This window comes from Hydra viridissima, unplaced genomic scaffold (genome assembly GCF_058129835.1).
Source record: "Hydra viridissima isolate aposymbiotic clone 2 unplaced genomic scaffold, HvirCarnegie_v1 scaffold_8, whole genome shotgun sequence".
In the NCBI taxonomy this organism is placed as follows: Eukaryota; Metazoa; Cnidaria; class Hydrozoa; order Anthoathecata; family Hydridae; genus Hydra; species Hydra viridissima.
This window is the reverse complement of record NW_028324307.1, coordinates 13215741-13232776: the sequence shown is the minus strand read 5'-3', so window position 1 is coordinate 13232776 and position 17036 is coordinate 13215741. Positions and strand designations below refer to the sequence as shown.

The window sequence follows — 17036 nt, the reverse complement described above, 5'->3', positions numbered from 1 at the left end:
TCACATGTAAAAAATGTTGGCAACACTGAATTTAATTGTCAATTAAAACGACTAAAATATGACGACTTGGAATGCTCGCTTCCACGTTTGAGACATTAAAACGATTTTCCTAGCCGCATTAAAAAACGATTATTAATCTAATTATTCATTTTTCGCGGTTTAAACGATTGTCCTGTGGTATAAATAGATCTTGGAATAACTATTTTCTTGTCACTGTTTTTGTTTTCCTTAAGATTTAAAGACAAATATGGAGAATAATTTATTGCACAAACAAGTGAAAAGTCAATTTGAAATTAGTAAAGAAGGAGGAAAGTGTAAAATGTGCAAAAAATTTTACAAAGGCAAGTTAAGTAACCTCAAAGATCACCTTCTTCGAAAACACAAAGAAAAAGCTGGCGAAATCGACTTAGTTGAAACTACTTCGGCTACAAGGAATCGAAATAACGATGAGATTCAATTAATTAAACGAATCAAGCTGGATGTTGATGTAAATCAATTAATTAGAGAAATGATTAAGTTAATGATGAACCGTAACTTGTCTTTCGCGTCAGCTGATGAAATCGGACAATTGTCTTTAGTGAAAAATGCACTCAAAGAATTCAAAATTGTTATAAATCGTCACAGCATGAAACGCTACATTCAACTTGCGTGTGAAAATATTTTTTCGCTCATAAGAGAAGAAACTGAAAATGTTCTTGCCTCGTTGATGTTTGATAGTGCGTCGCGATATGGAAGAAACGTGTTTGGAGTTAGCTGTAGATATGTGAAGGACGGGCAAATAGCTGACAGAACCTTAGGCATACTTACTCAAGAAAGTCGACAGTTTGGCGAAATTTTAGCTGCTCAGTTAGAAAATTTAATTGGAAAAATTGGAAAATGTGCTAATGATATCTACGCAACTTGCACAGATCAAGGAAAAAACATGACGAAGGCTTCAAAAATTCTTCAAAATGCACAAGTTCAAATGAAAGTGATCCTTGAAATTTATGGTGACGAATTTATAGATTTCGAAGACGAGGAAATTGATATTGGCGCTTTAGAGAATGAAGAAGGGAATTATAGTGAAGCCCATACTGTTTGTGTTGAAAAATCAGTTGGATCGTTCTGTTCAGCCATGTTTTGTGGCGCACATGTGTGTCAGCTAGCTGCTAAGGACGTAACATCAATGTTTGAAGATGCATTAAATAACATCAGAAAAGTTGCTATCGAATCCAAGAAAGTAGCATATATTCAAACATTTAAAAATCTAAAAAAACCTCGTGTAGACATTGAACCACGCTGGGATTCCACGTTTTTGATGATAGAAGATTTCCATACCAACGCAGAAGCATATCAAAGGCTAAGACACGACCAATTAAAATTAAATGATGCTTCATGGAGTTTAATAGATGAATATTTCGATGCATTTTTACCAATACATTCGGCTATGATGGATTTTCAATCCGCAAAATTATCAATTAGTGAGTTCTACGTTCGATGGATTCAAATGAAAATAGGAATTGAAGACGTTCCAGCAGGTGATTTGGGATTAAAAATGCTACTGACCAACGCAATCAATACACGAGAACAAGTTTTTTTTAAATGTGAAGCATTTATTGCTGCTTTAGTTATGGATCCTAGATTTTGCTTTACATCGGGTCATCAACTGTTTAATACAGAAATGTTGAATAGAGGAATTATACAGCTAATCAAAATTCATCAAAAACTTTGTACTCAACGAGAACAATCAAGTTTTTCATCAACAGAAGAATCCATACAATTAAATGCGTCATATTCCTCAAATACTTCTGAAGAGATGATTCCTATCAACTCAGAAGAAATTTATGCTGAAAAAGTACGCCGTTTCATTGAATATACTGGAGGAGGAACCAGACAAGATATTGCTAATGCAGCTTTAGAGTCAGATCAAGATATTCGTCAATTAATTTTAAAATGGACTCTTAATGAACCGCGAGTGTCATTAGACGTTGAATTCAACATTCTTGCGTACTGGAGGAAAAACCAGAAAACAAAATGGAATCGGCTTCATGAAATCTCGCAAGTAGTTTACGGTGCAGCGTTCTCCAGCGTAAAAGTTGAACGTGATTTCTCTGGATTCGCTTTGGTTTATAGCCATCTACGTACTCGCATTTCAAATGATTTCTTAGACTCCATCATGGTGGTAAAAAATAATCTAGATTTGATTGATGAAATAAAATTTGTTTAAAAAACTAAACGTTTTACATTTTCTATTAGTCAATTTTTTATGGCGCCCTAGTGCAAGAATCGAGTTCTGAAAACCTTTTTAGAGTCGAAACAAAAAAAAAATTTTTTTATAACGTAATAAAGTTCTTTTAGATTTTGTGTTAGCAAAGTACTTGACAAAATTCTAGCACAAAAAGTCAAAGTTAATTTATAGAATAGATTAAACGGCCGTGATATAAAAATCTACAACTGAATTGCATTTGGGTCAAAAGACTCCAGCATCAAGAGTTTTTTTAATGCGGCTAGGAAATTCGTTTTAATGTCTCAAACGTGGAAGCGAGCATTCCAAGTCGTCATATTTTAGTCGTTTTAATTGACAATTAAATTCAGTGTTGCCAACATTTTTTACATGTGAAATTCCAAAATCGTGAATGTAAAATGCCATAATGCCCTTTTTCATATCGCGGCTGTTTCAAAACGATTCTGTCACTTTATTTTGAACAAATTTCATCAATGAAATCAACTAGTTAATCTTCGGATCGGAAGTCAAAAGTTGTTTTTTATTATCCTTAAAAATTCTTGAGGAGCAAAAATTGATTTCATCTTTTTTTCCAAAACAAATACTTTTTCAAGAACTTAAATTTTTCTGTGTCAAAATGCCAAAATAAAGGTAAAAGGCCACAAAATACAACTGGATAAAAAAAAAAAGCCAATTTTCCAAATATTAGCAACCTGTAATGCCATGTGGATTGTTGAGGAGAGCAGACAAATATTTGATTCTAAGGCATTTAATTGCCATTTTAATGGCTTGCGTTGTATCATTTACAATCTGAAAAGGGATGTTTTCTCTTTAGAAAAAGTGTAAGAGAAAAAAAAAAATTTTAACAACCAAACATTATCATTGATATTTGTTTTATTTGAAGTAAATTTTCGGTTAAGATCACTACTCTTCAAAAAACGATTCTGACGGTTCGATTAAATTAAAAGATAAACGTTGGCCAGATATTTTCTTACGGCTAAAATTGTATTCTAACCGCTGCACAGTGGGCCAGATATATAGGATATGGTGGACAAAACCTAATTATTACCCAATTGCTCCCCAAACCCATTTCGATATATAAATAATCATTATACATGAAATAATATTTATTTTTATCAAGAATATTTTAGTTTTTAATAACAAAATTACAATTAATAGGCTTAGTAAAAATTTTTTTTTTAAATCAACCTTCTTTTCAAAAAATCAAACAAGAAATTGTGTTTAGCTACAAAGAACTAGAAGAAGGTGGAGCTGATTCCCTCAGCAAAGCCAAAACTTCACTGGGGATTTTTTTAAAACTCTTACTATTTTTGTTATGACCTTTTCTTAATGATGTTATGACAGGATCACTAGATACAAGTAGTCTGTTAACCAGGTCGCGGTTTGTGTCTATTCTAGAAGTCTTTCTACTGAAATCTTTCCTAAACTTTTTAAAATCCTTGTTGCGGGCCTCTTGTGCCTCCTCTGACATCAGTCCAATTGGCAAGTACTGTCTAGCAATGATGGCATGACCATGAACTAAAATTTTGTGTACTGATTGTGACATGTAATACCAGGAATACTTAGATATGTAAAGTTTAAGAGCAGTAATACAAAACTCTTTAAACTTGACATTATCAATTTCAAATCCAGATGATAAAGTGACTAGAATGATGTAAAAATAAAATAAAAGAGTTTCATCTACTTTCAAAATTTTGGCAGTTAATTGATAGTCTGCAAAGGCTCGTCGGGCGGTGTTTCCATCATTACTGGTACCTACAAATTGCATATATGTGATAGTTAACCTGATGATTCATATACAAGTATTTATGTAATTTCACTTACCAGATCCTCCACTTTTTGGGAAATCCACAACCAGTCCCATTTGATTCATAAATTCTGTCTGGATACGTTTCTTCACTTGCTTAACATTTTCCTTATCTTCAATAGCTCTAGACTGCCACTTTTGAGTTTCCAGCTTGTATCCAATATGTAATACCATTTCAAAAAACCTAATCCAGGAATGCAGGCTAGAAAGACCATATTTCAGTTCTAAGTTACTAGCATTGTCCAATTTCAGCACCATTTCTAAGTTATTCATGATTTTTGGAGACACACCACACACAGAGCAACATTGAGTTGAATTAGTCACATCAGACAGAATAGTTTGAATTTTGCCATCAATCATGGTCAGTTCTATAATACTTTTGACAACCAGTTCTTTTCCACTAAAAGTAACATTAAAAATACTACATTTTTCTATTTCAGATTCTAAATATTTTGCTTCTTCTAGGACAACAGCTTTGCTTTCTTTTTGAAAAGAAAATCTTATTGGACGACAATAAGCAGTAGATGATGGCTTGTCATTACGCCATAATAGTACTTCTTTATCATTGCAGAACCCACTGAGTTCTAGTGGTGCTAAGCAAGTAATGAACAGAGATTCTTCTTTTTTTAAGTTACGATCTCCAGCTTCCTCACTACTCACTTGCTTGTACACGCTTTGCCCATTAGCCCCATCAAACCCGGCCTTGCAACGCAAAGTCAACCGGGTCAAACAATCCAGCATTGTGCTGATCACAGGAGCTTGCACCTCGCAGAGTCTTTTTACTGTATGTTTTAGTAATTCTTGTAGTGGTATTTGTGCTGAATAATCATCAACAAAGATGTTCTCTGGATAGCAGTTAGCTTTAGACAATCTTATGTTGTTGTATGAAGGATATATATGGCAATCACGTTCTTCAGCTCCATTTCTGATAAGTTGGTAGGTTGATTTTGACATGCCACCATCTATAATTAATGCCAGACCTTCATTAGGTGTATACTTTTTAAATTGACTAGAAGGTTCTGATATCTCAGCAACTTGCTTGGCAGCCTCATAATTAAACTCATTCCTTAATTTAAGCCTTGCTGAGTGGAGCAACTCATCAGTAGTAAAATTATTTATAACATCATTGAGTCTTCTTCTTTTGGTTTTGTCAGATGCGTCTTCAAAGGAGCAACTTGGTCTTCCACCAATATTATGTGATTGACTAGAATTATCAGACTCAGATATATTATTACTGTATGTAGATTTAAAGTCCTGAGCCAACCAATTTTTATTTTTACTTTCAAACTTTTTATTTCCCCGGTTTGCATCCTTCCATTTCTTTTGATATACTTTTAAAAACGCAGCACATCCAGTAGAACCCAAATTCATAGAGACTAGAATAGCTTCTACAGACATAGAAAATGATTTATCACCAGGCTTTAGTTGGTCATGCCGTATACGTTTATGGACATCACTAATCTTCATATCAACTACAAAAAAATGATTTTAACGTTATTAGTGCAACCACTATAAAAAAATATAACATAAATATGGTCATTATTTTCATTTCAGCTACATTTAATTAGGCCAGTATAATAAGCACAGCACCTATTATTACCTAAAACCAAAAAAATAGGTTTGTCGCGAATAGCATTTTACGAAAATATCTTTTTTTAAATGTTTACCAAACTTAAAGGGGCAGCTAAGAGCAGAATTAAACACCACCAACAGGCTATACATATATTGTATTAACTTATTTTAACATTAATAAGCGGTTCCAGCAGGTTCTAAACTATATGCGTCACTTTTAATAGAATATTTTAATATTATAAATAAGAATCTTACCTTTATATTTCAAAATGAAACTGTGAGTTTAATACAAGACCTTGGAATTTGTTGTGGCATTTTTCGTAAAGCTATAAAATTAAATTTTATTAATGTGTCAATTAATTTCGCATATGTTAAATAATTTAAAGGTTATTCGTTGTCATAGTTATAGGTGATATATCTATTAAAAAAATTAATAAATGAATTTCTAAATATATTCAATTGTAATTGATAATTGTACATTTATGATGTACTACCAAACTACAAATAATGTTTTAAACCATTTATTATGCTCTTATATACATAATATACTGAGTAGTTGGAAGTATTTCGAATATTTTTTTTTGAGGTTTTGTCTACCACCTGGCCCACTGTGCGCTGCTTTAAATTGTCGTTCGTCCTGTGGTTAATCTATTTTAACCTGAAACGCCGCGCTGGTGAAAAACTATATTTTTAATAAGGTTTGCTTCGACCATAAATTATTCGACCTATCATGGAACGGATATAAATATTCTGACAAAGAATTATTTTCTATTTTTATTGTGTTGCAGACGATTAGATCGTAGAATTTATGCTGTAAATGGTTCGACCCTTTAAAAGTTCTACTTTCCTTTCTACTTAACATAATTTCTAGTGCGGCACAGGACGCCATATAATAAAAACCACATTCAATAATAAAAACTAAGTTTGAGACTAAGTTTTTACATTCTAACAAGGGGAAATCGAAACTTTTGTTTTACTCGTCAAATTAATCTAAAATGAGCAATAAAGTTGTACGATTTTTTCTTCTAAAATAAGAAACAGCAAATGTCTCAGATATAAAATTATGTTAAAATATGTGGATAGAAAATATTTCTGACATAATTTGTCGGGCGGAAAAGGTCTCAGGCCTAAAATTATGTCAAAGTAAGTGGACAGAAAAATGTTTCTGACAATTTATGTCGGCAGAAAATGTCTCTGACATAAAATTATGTCAAAGTAAGTGGACAGAAAAATGTTTCTGACATAATTTATGTCGGCAGAAAATGTCTCTGACATAAAATTATGTCAAAGTAAGTGGACAGAAAAATGTCTCTGACATATTTTATGTCGGCAGAAAATGTTTTAGACATAAAGTTATGTCAAAGTAAGAGGACAGAAAAATAATTCTGACATATTTTATGTCGGCAGAAAATGTTTCAGACATAAAGTTATGTCAAAGTAAGTGGACAGAAAAATATTTCGAACATATTTTATGTCGGCAGAAAATGTTTCAGACATAAAGTTATGTCAAAGTAAGAGGACAGAAAAATAATTCTGACATATTTTATGTCTATGTAAAATATGTCTAAAAATATGTCGACAGATCTGCCAGACATATTATGCCGTAACAACTCTGTTCATATGTAATAGTTGCAGCTTCAGGTGTAGTATTTGGATATTCAGTTGAAGTAGTAATAGCTTCAGCTGTAGTAGTAGCAGATTCTGTTGTAGTAGTTAAAACTTCAGATGTAGTAATAGCAGCTTCAGTATTAGTAGTTGCAGCATCAGTTGTAGTAGTTGGATCTTCAGTTGTATGAGCAGCAGATTTTGTTGTGCTAGTTAGAGCTTCAGTTGTAGTAGTAGCAGATTCTGTTGTAGTAGTTAGAGTTTCAGTAGTAGCATTTGTAGCTTCCATTGTTTTTAAAGGAGATTCTGTTGTTGTAGTTAGAACTTCAGATAAAGTTGTAGTATCTTCATGTGTAGTATTTGGACTTTAAATTGTACTTGTAGTGGCTTCAGTTGTGGTAGTGGCAGCTTCAATGGTAGAAGTTAAAGTTTCTGCTGTAGTAGTAGTAGCTTCAGTTGTAGTAACTGCAACTTCAGATGTAGTATTTGGAATTTCAATTGTAATTGTAGAGGCTTCAGTTGCAGTAGTAGCAGCTTCAGTGGTAGTAGTTAAAGCTTCAGTTGCTGTAGTTGCAGCATCAGCTGTAGTAGTAGCAGGTTCAGTTGTAGTAGTAGCAGATTCTGTTGTAATAGTTACAGCTTCAGTTTTAATAGTAACAGATTCTGTTGTAGTAGTTAGAACTTCAGTTGTAGTAGTTGTAGCTTCATTTGTTTTTAAAGGAGATTCTGTTGTAGCAGCTAGAACCTCTGATATAGTTGTTGCAGCTTCAGGTGTATAATTTGGAATTTCATATTTAATTGTAGTGGCTTCAGTTGAAGTATTAGCAGCTTCAGTCGTAGTAGTAAGAGCTTCAGTTGTTGTTGAAGCAAATTTTGTTGTAGTAGTTAAATCTTCAGTTGTAGTAATATCAGCTTCAGTTATAGTTGTAGCAGCTTCAGTTGTAGTAGTTGTAATTTCATTTGTAGTAGTAGCAGCTTCAGTTGTTGAAGTAGCAGTTTCAACTGTAGTAGTTAAAGCTTCAGTTGTAGTACTTAAAGCTTCAGTTATAGTAGTTATAGCTTCATTTGTAGTAGTTTCAGTGTTAGTTGTAGTAGTAGCAGCAGTATTTGTTGTAGTAGCAGATTCTGTTATAGTGGCTAGAACTTCATATGTAGTAGTTGCAGATTCAGGTGTAGTAGTTGTAATTTCGGTTGTAGTAGTAGCAGCTTCAGTTGTAATACTAGCATCTTTAGTTGTAGTAGTTGCAGCTTCAGTTGTAGTAGTAGCAGATTCTGTTGTATTAACGACAGTTTCAGTTTTAGTAGTTGCAGCTTCAGTTGTAGTTGTTTTACCTTCCTTTGTTGTTATAAAAGTTTCAGTTATATTTGTAAAAGCTTCAGTTGTATTAGTTGTAGCTTCAGAAGTAGTAGCTTCAGATTCAGTTGTTGTAGTTGCAGTTTCAGTTGTAGTAGTTTCATCTTCAGATGAAGTAGTCGCATATTCAGTTTTAAATGTAACAGCTTCAGTTGTAGTAGATTTAGTTTCAATTGTTGTTGTTTCAGCGTTGGTTGCTGAACTTGCAGCTTCAGTTGAAATAGTATCCCCTTGTAGTTCCCCTTTAGTTGATGTAGCATCTCCTACAGTTGAAGTAGTTTCTCCTTCAGTTGAAGTAGTATCTTCTTCAGTTAAAGTATTATCTCCTTCAGTTGTTGTAGTTTCAGCTTCAGTTGTAATAGCTGTATATTCAATTTTAGTTGTATCTTCAATTGTATTTTTAATAGCATAAGTAGTAGTAATTGCGGCCTCATTTGCACTATTAGCAGTTTCAGTTTCAGTTGTAGTTGATTCAGTTGTAGTTTTTGTTGCAATAATTGTAGTTGGAGCTGCAGTGGTATTTATTTCAGCTTTAGTTGTAGTAGATGCGGCTTCAGTTGTAGTTGTAGTAGATTCAGTTGCATTAGTTTCAGCTGCAGTTGTGGTACTAGCATTTTCAGTTGAAGTAGTTATAGCTTCAGTTGTAGTTGATTCCGTTGTAGTTGTTGGATCGGATGTTGATTCTGCAAAAAGTATAAAAGTATGAGAGTTTATCCTAATGAATTTATATTCTTTTTATCTCTCTGCTATCAATTGTGAGGAAGTTCAGGTATGGTTTAGTTAATTTGTTTACAATTTAATATTTTGTGCTAATTTCTTGTTTATTCAATTCTCCATAAAATTTCATTTTTTATAATGGATGTTATATTGTGGATAAATATTAATTTTTTATTATTTATTCTTTGCTATAAATTGTAAGAGTTTTGTTAGGAGCCATATTTTGGCATGATTTCTGTGGGTTGTTAAATATTTCTTGAATTACCAAAAGCCATTTTATTCATTTATGTATGAAACTTGTTATTAAAATATAAGTCATTTGAAGTTGATTCAGGTGTAGTTTTAGTGGCTGCCCTAATTTTTTTAATATGAGTTTCAGATGCAATTGTTTCAGCTGCAGCAAAAAACAAAATTTTCAAACTATGATAGAACATTTTGTATTTCAAATTTTATGTTATAACTCTTTAGCAGAAGGCTAAAATTATAAAAATATGTAAGGAAGACTAAAAAAAAATAAATTATTGGTTTTTTACCAAATCACATGGGACAAATCTTCTTTTCATATAGGACTTTTTACCAATAATATATTGAATTATCTTTTAAGCTTTTAATTATGTTTCATTCTTTTTATTTGACTTTATTGTTTTCTGTCTCTTTTTTTTCCAATTCTTCATGAAAACATTTTAATGCACATAAAATATAAGTTTTGCTTTTCATCTTCATATTTTTTTTTGTCAATATATTGCAGTGGACTGGATGTTCACTTAGAGAAAGTGTTTATCATCTCAGTTAATCACTTAATCCTTAACTTATATGGTCAACTAAGTTAGGAAAAGCTGAGTTAATATCTTCTTTGAGGGGTTCATTTACAATTCTAACCTTTTAAAAACTGTGTTAAAAAATCATAATTGAGAGCTTTCTGTTGATATTAAGTTAATACTTTAATAATAAAGGTAACTAACTTTTAGAAAACAAAATATTGGTTAACGGGCTTACATATGTAATTGTGCACATCACAGTTACACTCTTATGCTTAAAAAAGTAGCTATTGCCCATTTAAGATGCTGTGCATGTCATGATTTTAATCTAGATCTCTGAAATCTGTTTAAAAGTTGTTTGAAGTTAGAATTTTACTGCTTCAATTGTGTTCTCCTCAAACCAACCTTGAAGAATGCCATTTTTAAATACATTTATGATTTAATAATGGCTCACTATAAAATAGTGTTTTATTATTAGAGTGGAATAGTTACCATGAGTGCTTTCTATGAGCAAGATTTTATGGTCCCAAACTCTTTAAAGGCCTACTCTTGTAAACCTCTGTTTGCATGGTCTAAAGTCTTCTTGCAATAGTTTCTATACAATGCAACTCCAATTCTACCTCTTCTTAGTATTTTATTACTTTTAGACCTATTTATCAAGGTTTTCTTTCCTCAATTAAAGTTTAAACTAGTTGAAATCCTCTCTATATTTCTAATAGCATTCTATGTTTAAAATTGGAGGAGATATATTTAAACAGGTTTAAGTTTAGATTTTTTGGTGCAGACTTTTAAAGTTTATAACTTCAATAAAGGTTCCATCATTTGTATTATGTTCAAAATAATACATGCTGGGTTTATTTCGACAAATCAGCCCACTAAACTACTGGAAATGATTAATGTAATTTGCAAACAACAAAATAATACATGCTAATTTCCATTTACTAGTTTTACTAGTACTTGTTAATTAATTTGATATAGTTTTGATGTTGCAGAAGTGCTTTTTTGAAATGAATATATGAGCAGTAGTTCTTTTTATGCTCATTTTTTAACAAAGGAATTTAAAAACCTCCTTCTATGAGAATATCATTAGCTGTTTGGTTGGTTTAACACATTCTCTCATTAAGCAGCAATACTAACACCTTACAGAGACCTCAATCAACATTGTGTTTTATGAAGAAATGAAACATAAAGCTGCAACATCTGAACATGGAAATCTTTTTGTAAGTGAACTTTTGTCACAGATTTAAGGAAAAAATTTCATCGCTGGTATTCTATAATAAAAGTATAAAAAAAAAAAATTCCTAGCAATAAATACTATACAAATTGTTTTTTACTTTATCAAAAAGTGGGAAAAAGAATCGAGAACCTGTTATGATTATAGCAAGAAAGCAGATGAATGCAATAACTGCCATACTGCACTAGATGTTCAGCCACAGCGGATGTTTTGCTATAAAATAAAGTTTCAAATTTTCATGCTCTTGTAAAAAAAAAAAATTTTTCAAACTGCTTTATTAGACAAAACACAAGTGCTACAAAAGTTTCACAGTTAATTTAGGCATAATACAAATATTGCATTTTTTAGAAACATTAAATTTATCAGTCATCAGTTGAAAGCTTCAGTAAAAACTCAGTAAAAGAATAACAAGCTATGATAATTGAATACAACTATTTTTTATAATCACTGCATTGCATTTTTCATCCAATACAAATATATGCCATTATAAACTGTTTCTTTATATATACCAAAAGATCAAACATATATGGTATGTATTTACTTTTATCTGCTTTGTTTGTTTTTCAAATCTTGTTTATTAGAATAAGTACTTCAGTATTTTAAATGTTTCTCTGAGTTTTAGAAAAATGATGATCTAAAAAATGATCATGTTTATATCATGGCCATGATAAACTATATTTAATTATTACTAGTGATGGTAATAATGAACTATATTTAATTATTACCATCACTAGTAATAATTAAATATAGTTTATCATGGCCATGATATAAACACATTAAACATCTACCACTATTTAACTTTAGAAGCTAGAGCAAAAAATCATGCAGCCAGAGCAAATTTTCTACCTACCTACCTTCCTACCAACCTATCTGTTTATCTATCTATATATATCTGTCTAATTATCTGTGTATGTATGTATGTATGTATGTATGTATGTATGTATGTATGTATGTATGTATGTATGTATGTATGTATGTATGTATGTATGTATGTATGTATGTATGTATGTATGTATGTATGTATGTATGTATGTATGTATGTACGTATACATATATATATATATATATATATATATATATATATATATATATATATATATATATATATATATATATATATATATATATATATATATATATATATGGTCTTATAGGACAAATACATTAGAAAAAAGCATTATTGGTAAGCTTACCTTTAGTGAGATTCAATCATGATTTAAGGTCAGGTTTTTTCATGGTCGTTTTTTTATTTCTTTCAAAAAACGCCAGTTTAATGTTTTCTTTGATATATATTTTATAATCTTGGGTCTCCTTTTAATAACATCTCCTTTTTATTACTTTTTGGATAATCTTTGCTCTTTCAATTTTAGATTACCTTCTCGTTTTACATATAAAGAATAGCACTGGCATGTATTAGTAGGTATTATTTTAAATGGATGGATTTTTTTCCAAACTAGATTGCATGCTGATAAATAAAGAAAAAGAGTGGCAATGTAAGTTACATTGCCACTCACATTGAGTTACATTTTGTAACTCAAACCACTCATGAGATGTTGCAGATTCATTGATGGAACTTGTGATGACAGCTGTCCTTCTTTTTTAATCCCTTTTCGAATTTTCGATATCTCACGATGTAATGCCGTGACGAAACTTGCAAAAACACTTAATGACGTTATTTAAAATTTTGATAGTTGTTTCGGTATTTAAAATTTTGATAGTTGTAACCTAATTAATAGTAAATTGGTGTTAATCTAAAATATATTGCCCAAAATTTGTATATGATTATATGGGTGTGTTCTTTACACAAATTCAAAGTTTTAATCCGATCCTCATCAATTTTTGGACACAGGTCTATTTTTTCCCAGGAAATGGTTTTAGGCATGGTTTAGACGTCCTCAGACCTCATGTTAATGGTGCTTAAGGCTGGGCTCAAGTTCCATCTTCTTCTAACCTTTTCCATGCACCCGGCGAGGAGGTGATTACAGATCTAGCAGTTTTAATAGTTTTTTACAGTGAAACCCTAAAAATTTTAAATGTATAAACTGATTTTTATTAGTGTTGTGACCAAAACTAAAAGTTGTAATTAACTTAAGTAAGAAAGCTGTAAAAAAGTTTAGTCGACTGACATTTTAGTGTAACTAAAATTAGTGGACTAAATTTTTAATTTGTGAAAAATATATTGTTACTGTTACCCAAAAAATATTTTTTTAAAATCTTGTTATGTGTTAGTTGTGAAGTGGTATGAGCGCCATATTTTTAATTACAAATTGCTCTAAGTAGCAATTTATATCTGCAGGGCATCTGTTTCAAGCTTCGATTTTCAGAGCTTCTCAGATTTTCGGAGAATGATTTGCGACATAGACACTTGGAATTTTGCAATAAAACTTATCTAATTAGACCACCCGTTGTTATTAAGTACTTGTTTTAAATTTCAATGAAAAGCGGTTCAGATCTGGATTTTTTCAATTTCTAATTAAAGCGAATCACAAATTATAAAACACATGTAAAATCAATTTATAAAAAAAAGGTGGTGCCATGTTTTTGAAACTTGTGTTATGTGATTTCCTTTATGTAATACCTGCAATGATTTTTTAAGGTAATAATACGAATTTTTTTCGTTCTAAACTCAAAAAAGCGCAGATATTTACAGTGACAAAAATAAGGCAATAAACAGTTAGGCAATTGATTTTTTTTTATAAGTTCTTTATTGTGTAATTGAATATTTATTGTGTAATTGAATAACTCTCAATTTTGTTTTTCCTTTAAAAATTATTAACAAAATACTAGTAACTAATCATTTTTTCGGTATAAAATATCAGCTGTTTTTGACGGAGTTGTTCTGCTAACAAACTAACTTTTATTTGATTCAATAAAAGAAAATTTGGGGCAATACTAGGTACAAACAAAACATTTTCATTACCTAATTGTTACAAATTATATCAAGTATTTTAAATTTTTTTAAAGCAATAAATTTTGATGAATGTCTTTAAATTGATTTATTTGTCATAATTCATATCATGTTCATATAATTTCATGCTATAGGTTATTCAGTTTATTTTTTAACGCTAAATCTTGTTTTAGTTAACTAATTTTAGTTAGACTAAAAAGTTAGCCGACTAATTTTAGTAAGACTAAAAAGTTAGTCGATTTTTACAACAAAAACTCGTTTTTATAACAAACCATCGTAAAACTTATCTTATTTATTAATCAATTTATTTTTATTTATTTATTTTATCATTTATTTACTTATTTTTTTGTTTTTTTGTTTGTTTATTTATTTATTTATTTTTTATTTACTTTATTATTTATTTATTTAGAATCGCAAAGTTGTTTACTTTTTATATTAAAGGGTGTATAAAATTTAAGAGAGTGCGTGATTCCTCCATTATTATCATTAACTATTCGTTTGAAGTAAATAACATTTGTAAACTTCGAAATGAACTTTGAAAATCGAACTACGACAAATACTGACATTTTAAGACTTTTCGAAATATAAGCGTCGACAACTCTAAATTGATTTCCAAATGAGCACTTATTTAAAAAAAAAATCTTAGAAATGTTATGTTCGATCTTTTTATTTCATTTTTAAATCTTTCATTTGGTATGAAATTAAAAATATTGGTTACAGGTTGAAATTTTGTTTCTAAAAATAAAAAAAAAATCCCCCCTAAATATTTTATTAAAGAGAACTATTCTTTACGTTGTTTTTTCAAGACTTTTAATGGGTCAAGGTTTTTTTGGGTCGAGGTTTTTATGGGTCTTATAATCAACTCTTAAAATACATATATAGATTTCTAAATCTATATCGAAAAATTGAACTTACATTTTTTTGATACCAGTATACTCTTTTTTCAGTGAGACCTAAATAATACCATAAAAGTTCTTTTATGTATATATGTATGTATGTATGTATGTATGTATGTATGTATGTATGTATGTATGTATGTATGTATGTATGTATGTATGTATGTGTGTGTATGTATGTGTATGTATGTAATAATAATCAAAGTCTATGAAATAAGTTCAAAATAGTAAATATTTTTCATATATAACCTTTTTTGTTAAATTTGTTTTATTGTAAAAGTTGTTTATGTTCATTGTTTCTTCTAGGTCATTATCGTTCAATCTTGTTGGTCGCAATCCTCATACATGTTTTCGAACCCTTACTTGAGTCATATAAAGAATTATTTCCTGCGTTTATATTAATTTATATTAATTATTTATATTAATTACAATAATTAATGCAAACTTTCGATTACAGTAAATTTTTTCTTACCTTTTTCTTTTTTTAATTGTCACAAAAAAAAAACAAATTTAAAATCTTTTCACAGCTCATCAGCAATATTTCCAGAAAATCTTAGGACACTTAGTGTAGCAGAGTTAATCTTACGTGGAATGAGTATTAACTATCAAGAGGACAAGAGAATAGATTCTTCAAAAGATTAAATTCATATCATATTATTTGCTATTGAGCCAGCGAAAAGATTATACTTAATGAGATGAGATTTTTAATTATTTTTAATGCCCTACTTGTTGGTTATTCATAATTTTTGTTACGTACTGTAAAATTGACTTTCAACTTTTAAGGAAATAAAATCGAAGTCCTGATGCTTTTATAACTCATTTTTGATTGCAATTACTAGTAGATAATTTTTTTGAAAGTCTTTTTAAATTTTTATTGAATTTTTAAGTTTTAATTGAATCAGAAGTTTAATGTGCGATTAGAACAACATTCTGTCAAAAGTTGTATGTCTCAGCTTGCTTCGATAAGAAATTAATAATTCTTACTTTTTTTAAATAGATCTCCAGGGAATCGACGATATTATAAGTGTCTCAAAATTAAACTTAGCGTATAAAAATATTTAGCATATATTGTTGACTGACATTTTCTATTTTTTCTGAGGCTTTTGAATAATATGTAACACCAATGAGTCATTTTCTCAGAAACATTTTTTTCACAGAGATAAAATAATATTCCAGAATTAGAAGAATAATCTGCGAAATGTATGAACTGTATCATAAACTTGATACAGATTATCCGAAGAATTTATACTCAGATAATGATTGTTTCTAATATGAAATTCAAAAATATTTTAAAATGAAAGTATGAAATATATATCCTTTAATTTGATAGAAAAATCCTTTTTTTCTTCAATTGAATTCTCAATTTTAATTTTTAGAGCCAGTAATTTTGGTGAGATTAATGAGTTGCGCTCTGTTTTGAAATCGAAAACTTGAACATTTGTGCAAGTTTTTAAATATAGTTAGCCTTAAACTTAAAAATGCAAACTATAAATTATTCTTTTTAAATTATATTTACGTAATATTTACGTAATACTTTTAGACAGCCGGTCCCTAACTTATTTTAAAAATTTGAACTTTCATAAATGGAAAATGCAAAGATTAGTTTAAAAGAAGACAAGAGGTACAACAACTGATTGAAAAAAAATTGGTATTGAGGTTTTTCATGAACGATCTTATAATATTATTGGTGGATTTTCCCACAAAGAATCTCTACCTGGATATAAAATTATATAGCAGAAAGCATCGATTGAGGAGACTTCTCTAATTTTTTTTATTTATTCAAAAATTTGTGGACATAAAAAGTCTCATCACTAATTTCAAGTTTAGAAAGCAAATGATTCGTGTCGGTTTTGTAATAAGAATCATCTGCTATATGTATCCCTGTATGCATCTATTTGTTTGGTGCCGTGAAAAAGTGACGACACTTTTTTGTTTTAAACTTTGTTGAAGAATCTTGCAAA

General features: G+C 30.0%; 3 protein-coding genes across 5 annotated transcripts in view; all 3 read right to left on the bottom strand.

Annotated features, from left to right (window-relative positions):
- Positions 1-17036, bottom strand: part of LOC145186423 (uncharacterized) — a 260292-nt gene that overhangs the window by 27277 nt on the left and 215979 nt on the right. Inside the window, 1 exon segment of the mRNA XM_090094650.1 lies at positions 7215-7553. Within this exon segment, the coding sequence (XP_089950776.1) occupies positions 7215-7553 (339 nt within the window).
- On the bottom strand, positions 3325-5992 carry LOC149885204 (uncharacterized). Of its 2 annotated transcripts, XM_090095186.1 has the most exons (3): positions 5859-5992; positions 4049-5503; positions 3325-3979 (listed from the first exon to the last, which is right to left on the bottom strand). In XM_090095186.1, exons 2-3 carry the CDS (start codon positions 5496-5498, stop codon positions 3450-3452), a joined length of 1980 nt encoding a protein of 659 aa, XP_089951312.1. In that variant the 5' UTR covers positions 5499-5503; positions 5859-5992; the 3' UTR covers positions 3325-3449. The 2 variants fall into 2 exon arrangements, with proteins under 2 accessions (XP_089951312.1, XP_089951313.1); XM_090095187.1 differs by lacking the exon at positions 5859-5992 and having other exon boundaries at positions 4049-5641.
- Positions 7226-15443, bottom strand: LOC149885203 (uncharacterized). 2 transcript variants are annotated; one of them, XM_090095202.1, is made up of 4 exons: positions 15325-15443; positions 15095-15132; positions 11404-11484; positions 7226-9245 (listed from the first exon to the last, which is right to left on the bottom strand). In XM_090095202.1, the coding sequence occupies exons 3-4, from the start codon at positions 11447-11449 to the stop codon at positions 7576-7578; spliced, it is 1716 nt and encodes a 571-aa protein (XP_089951328.1). In that variant the 5' UTR covers positions 11450-11484; positions 15095-15132; positions 15325-15443; the 3' UTR covers positions 7226-7575. The 2 variants fall into 2 exon arrangements, with proteins under 2 accessions (XP_089951328.1, XP_089951329.1); XM_090095203.1 differs by lacking the exons at positions 15095-15132; positions 15325-15443 and having other exon boundaries at positions 11404-11587.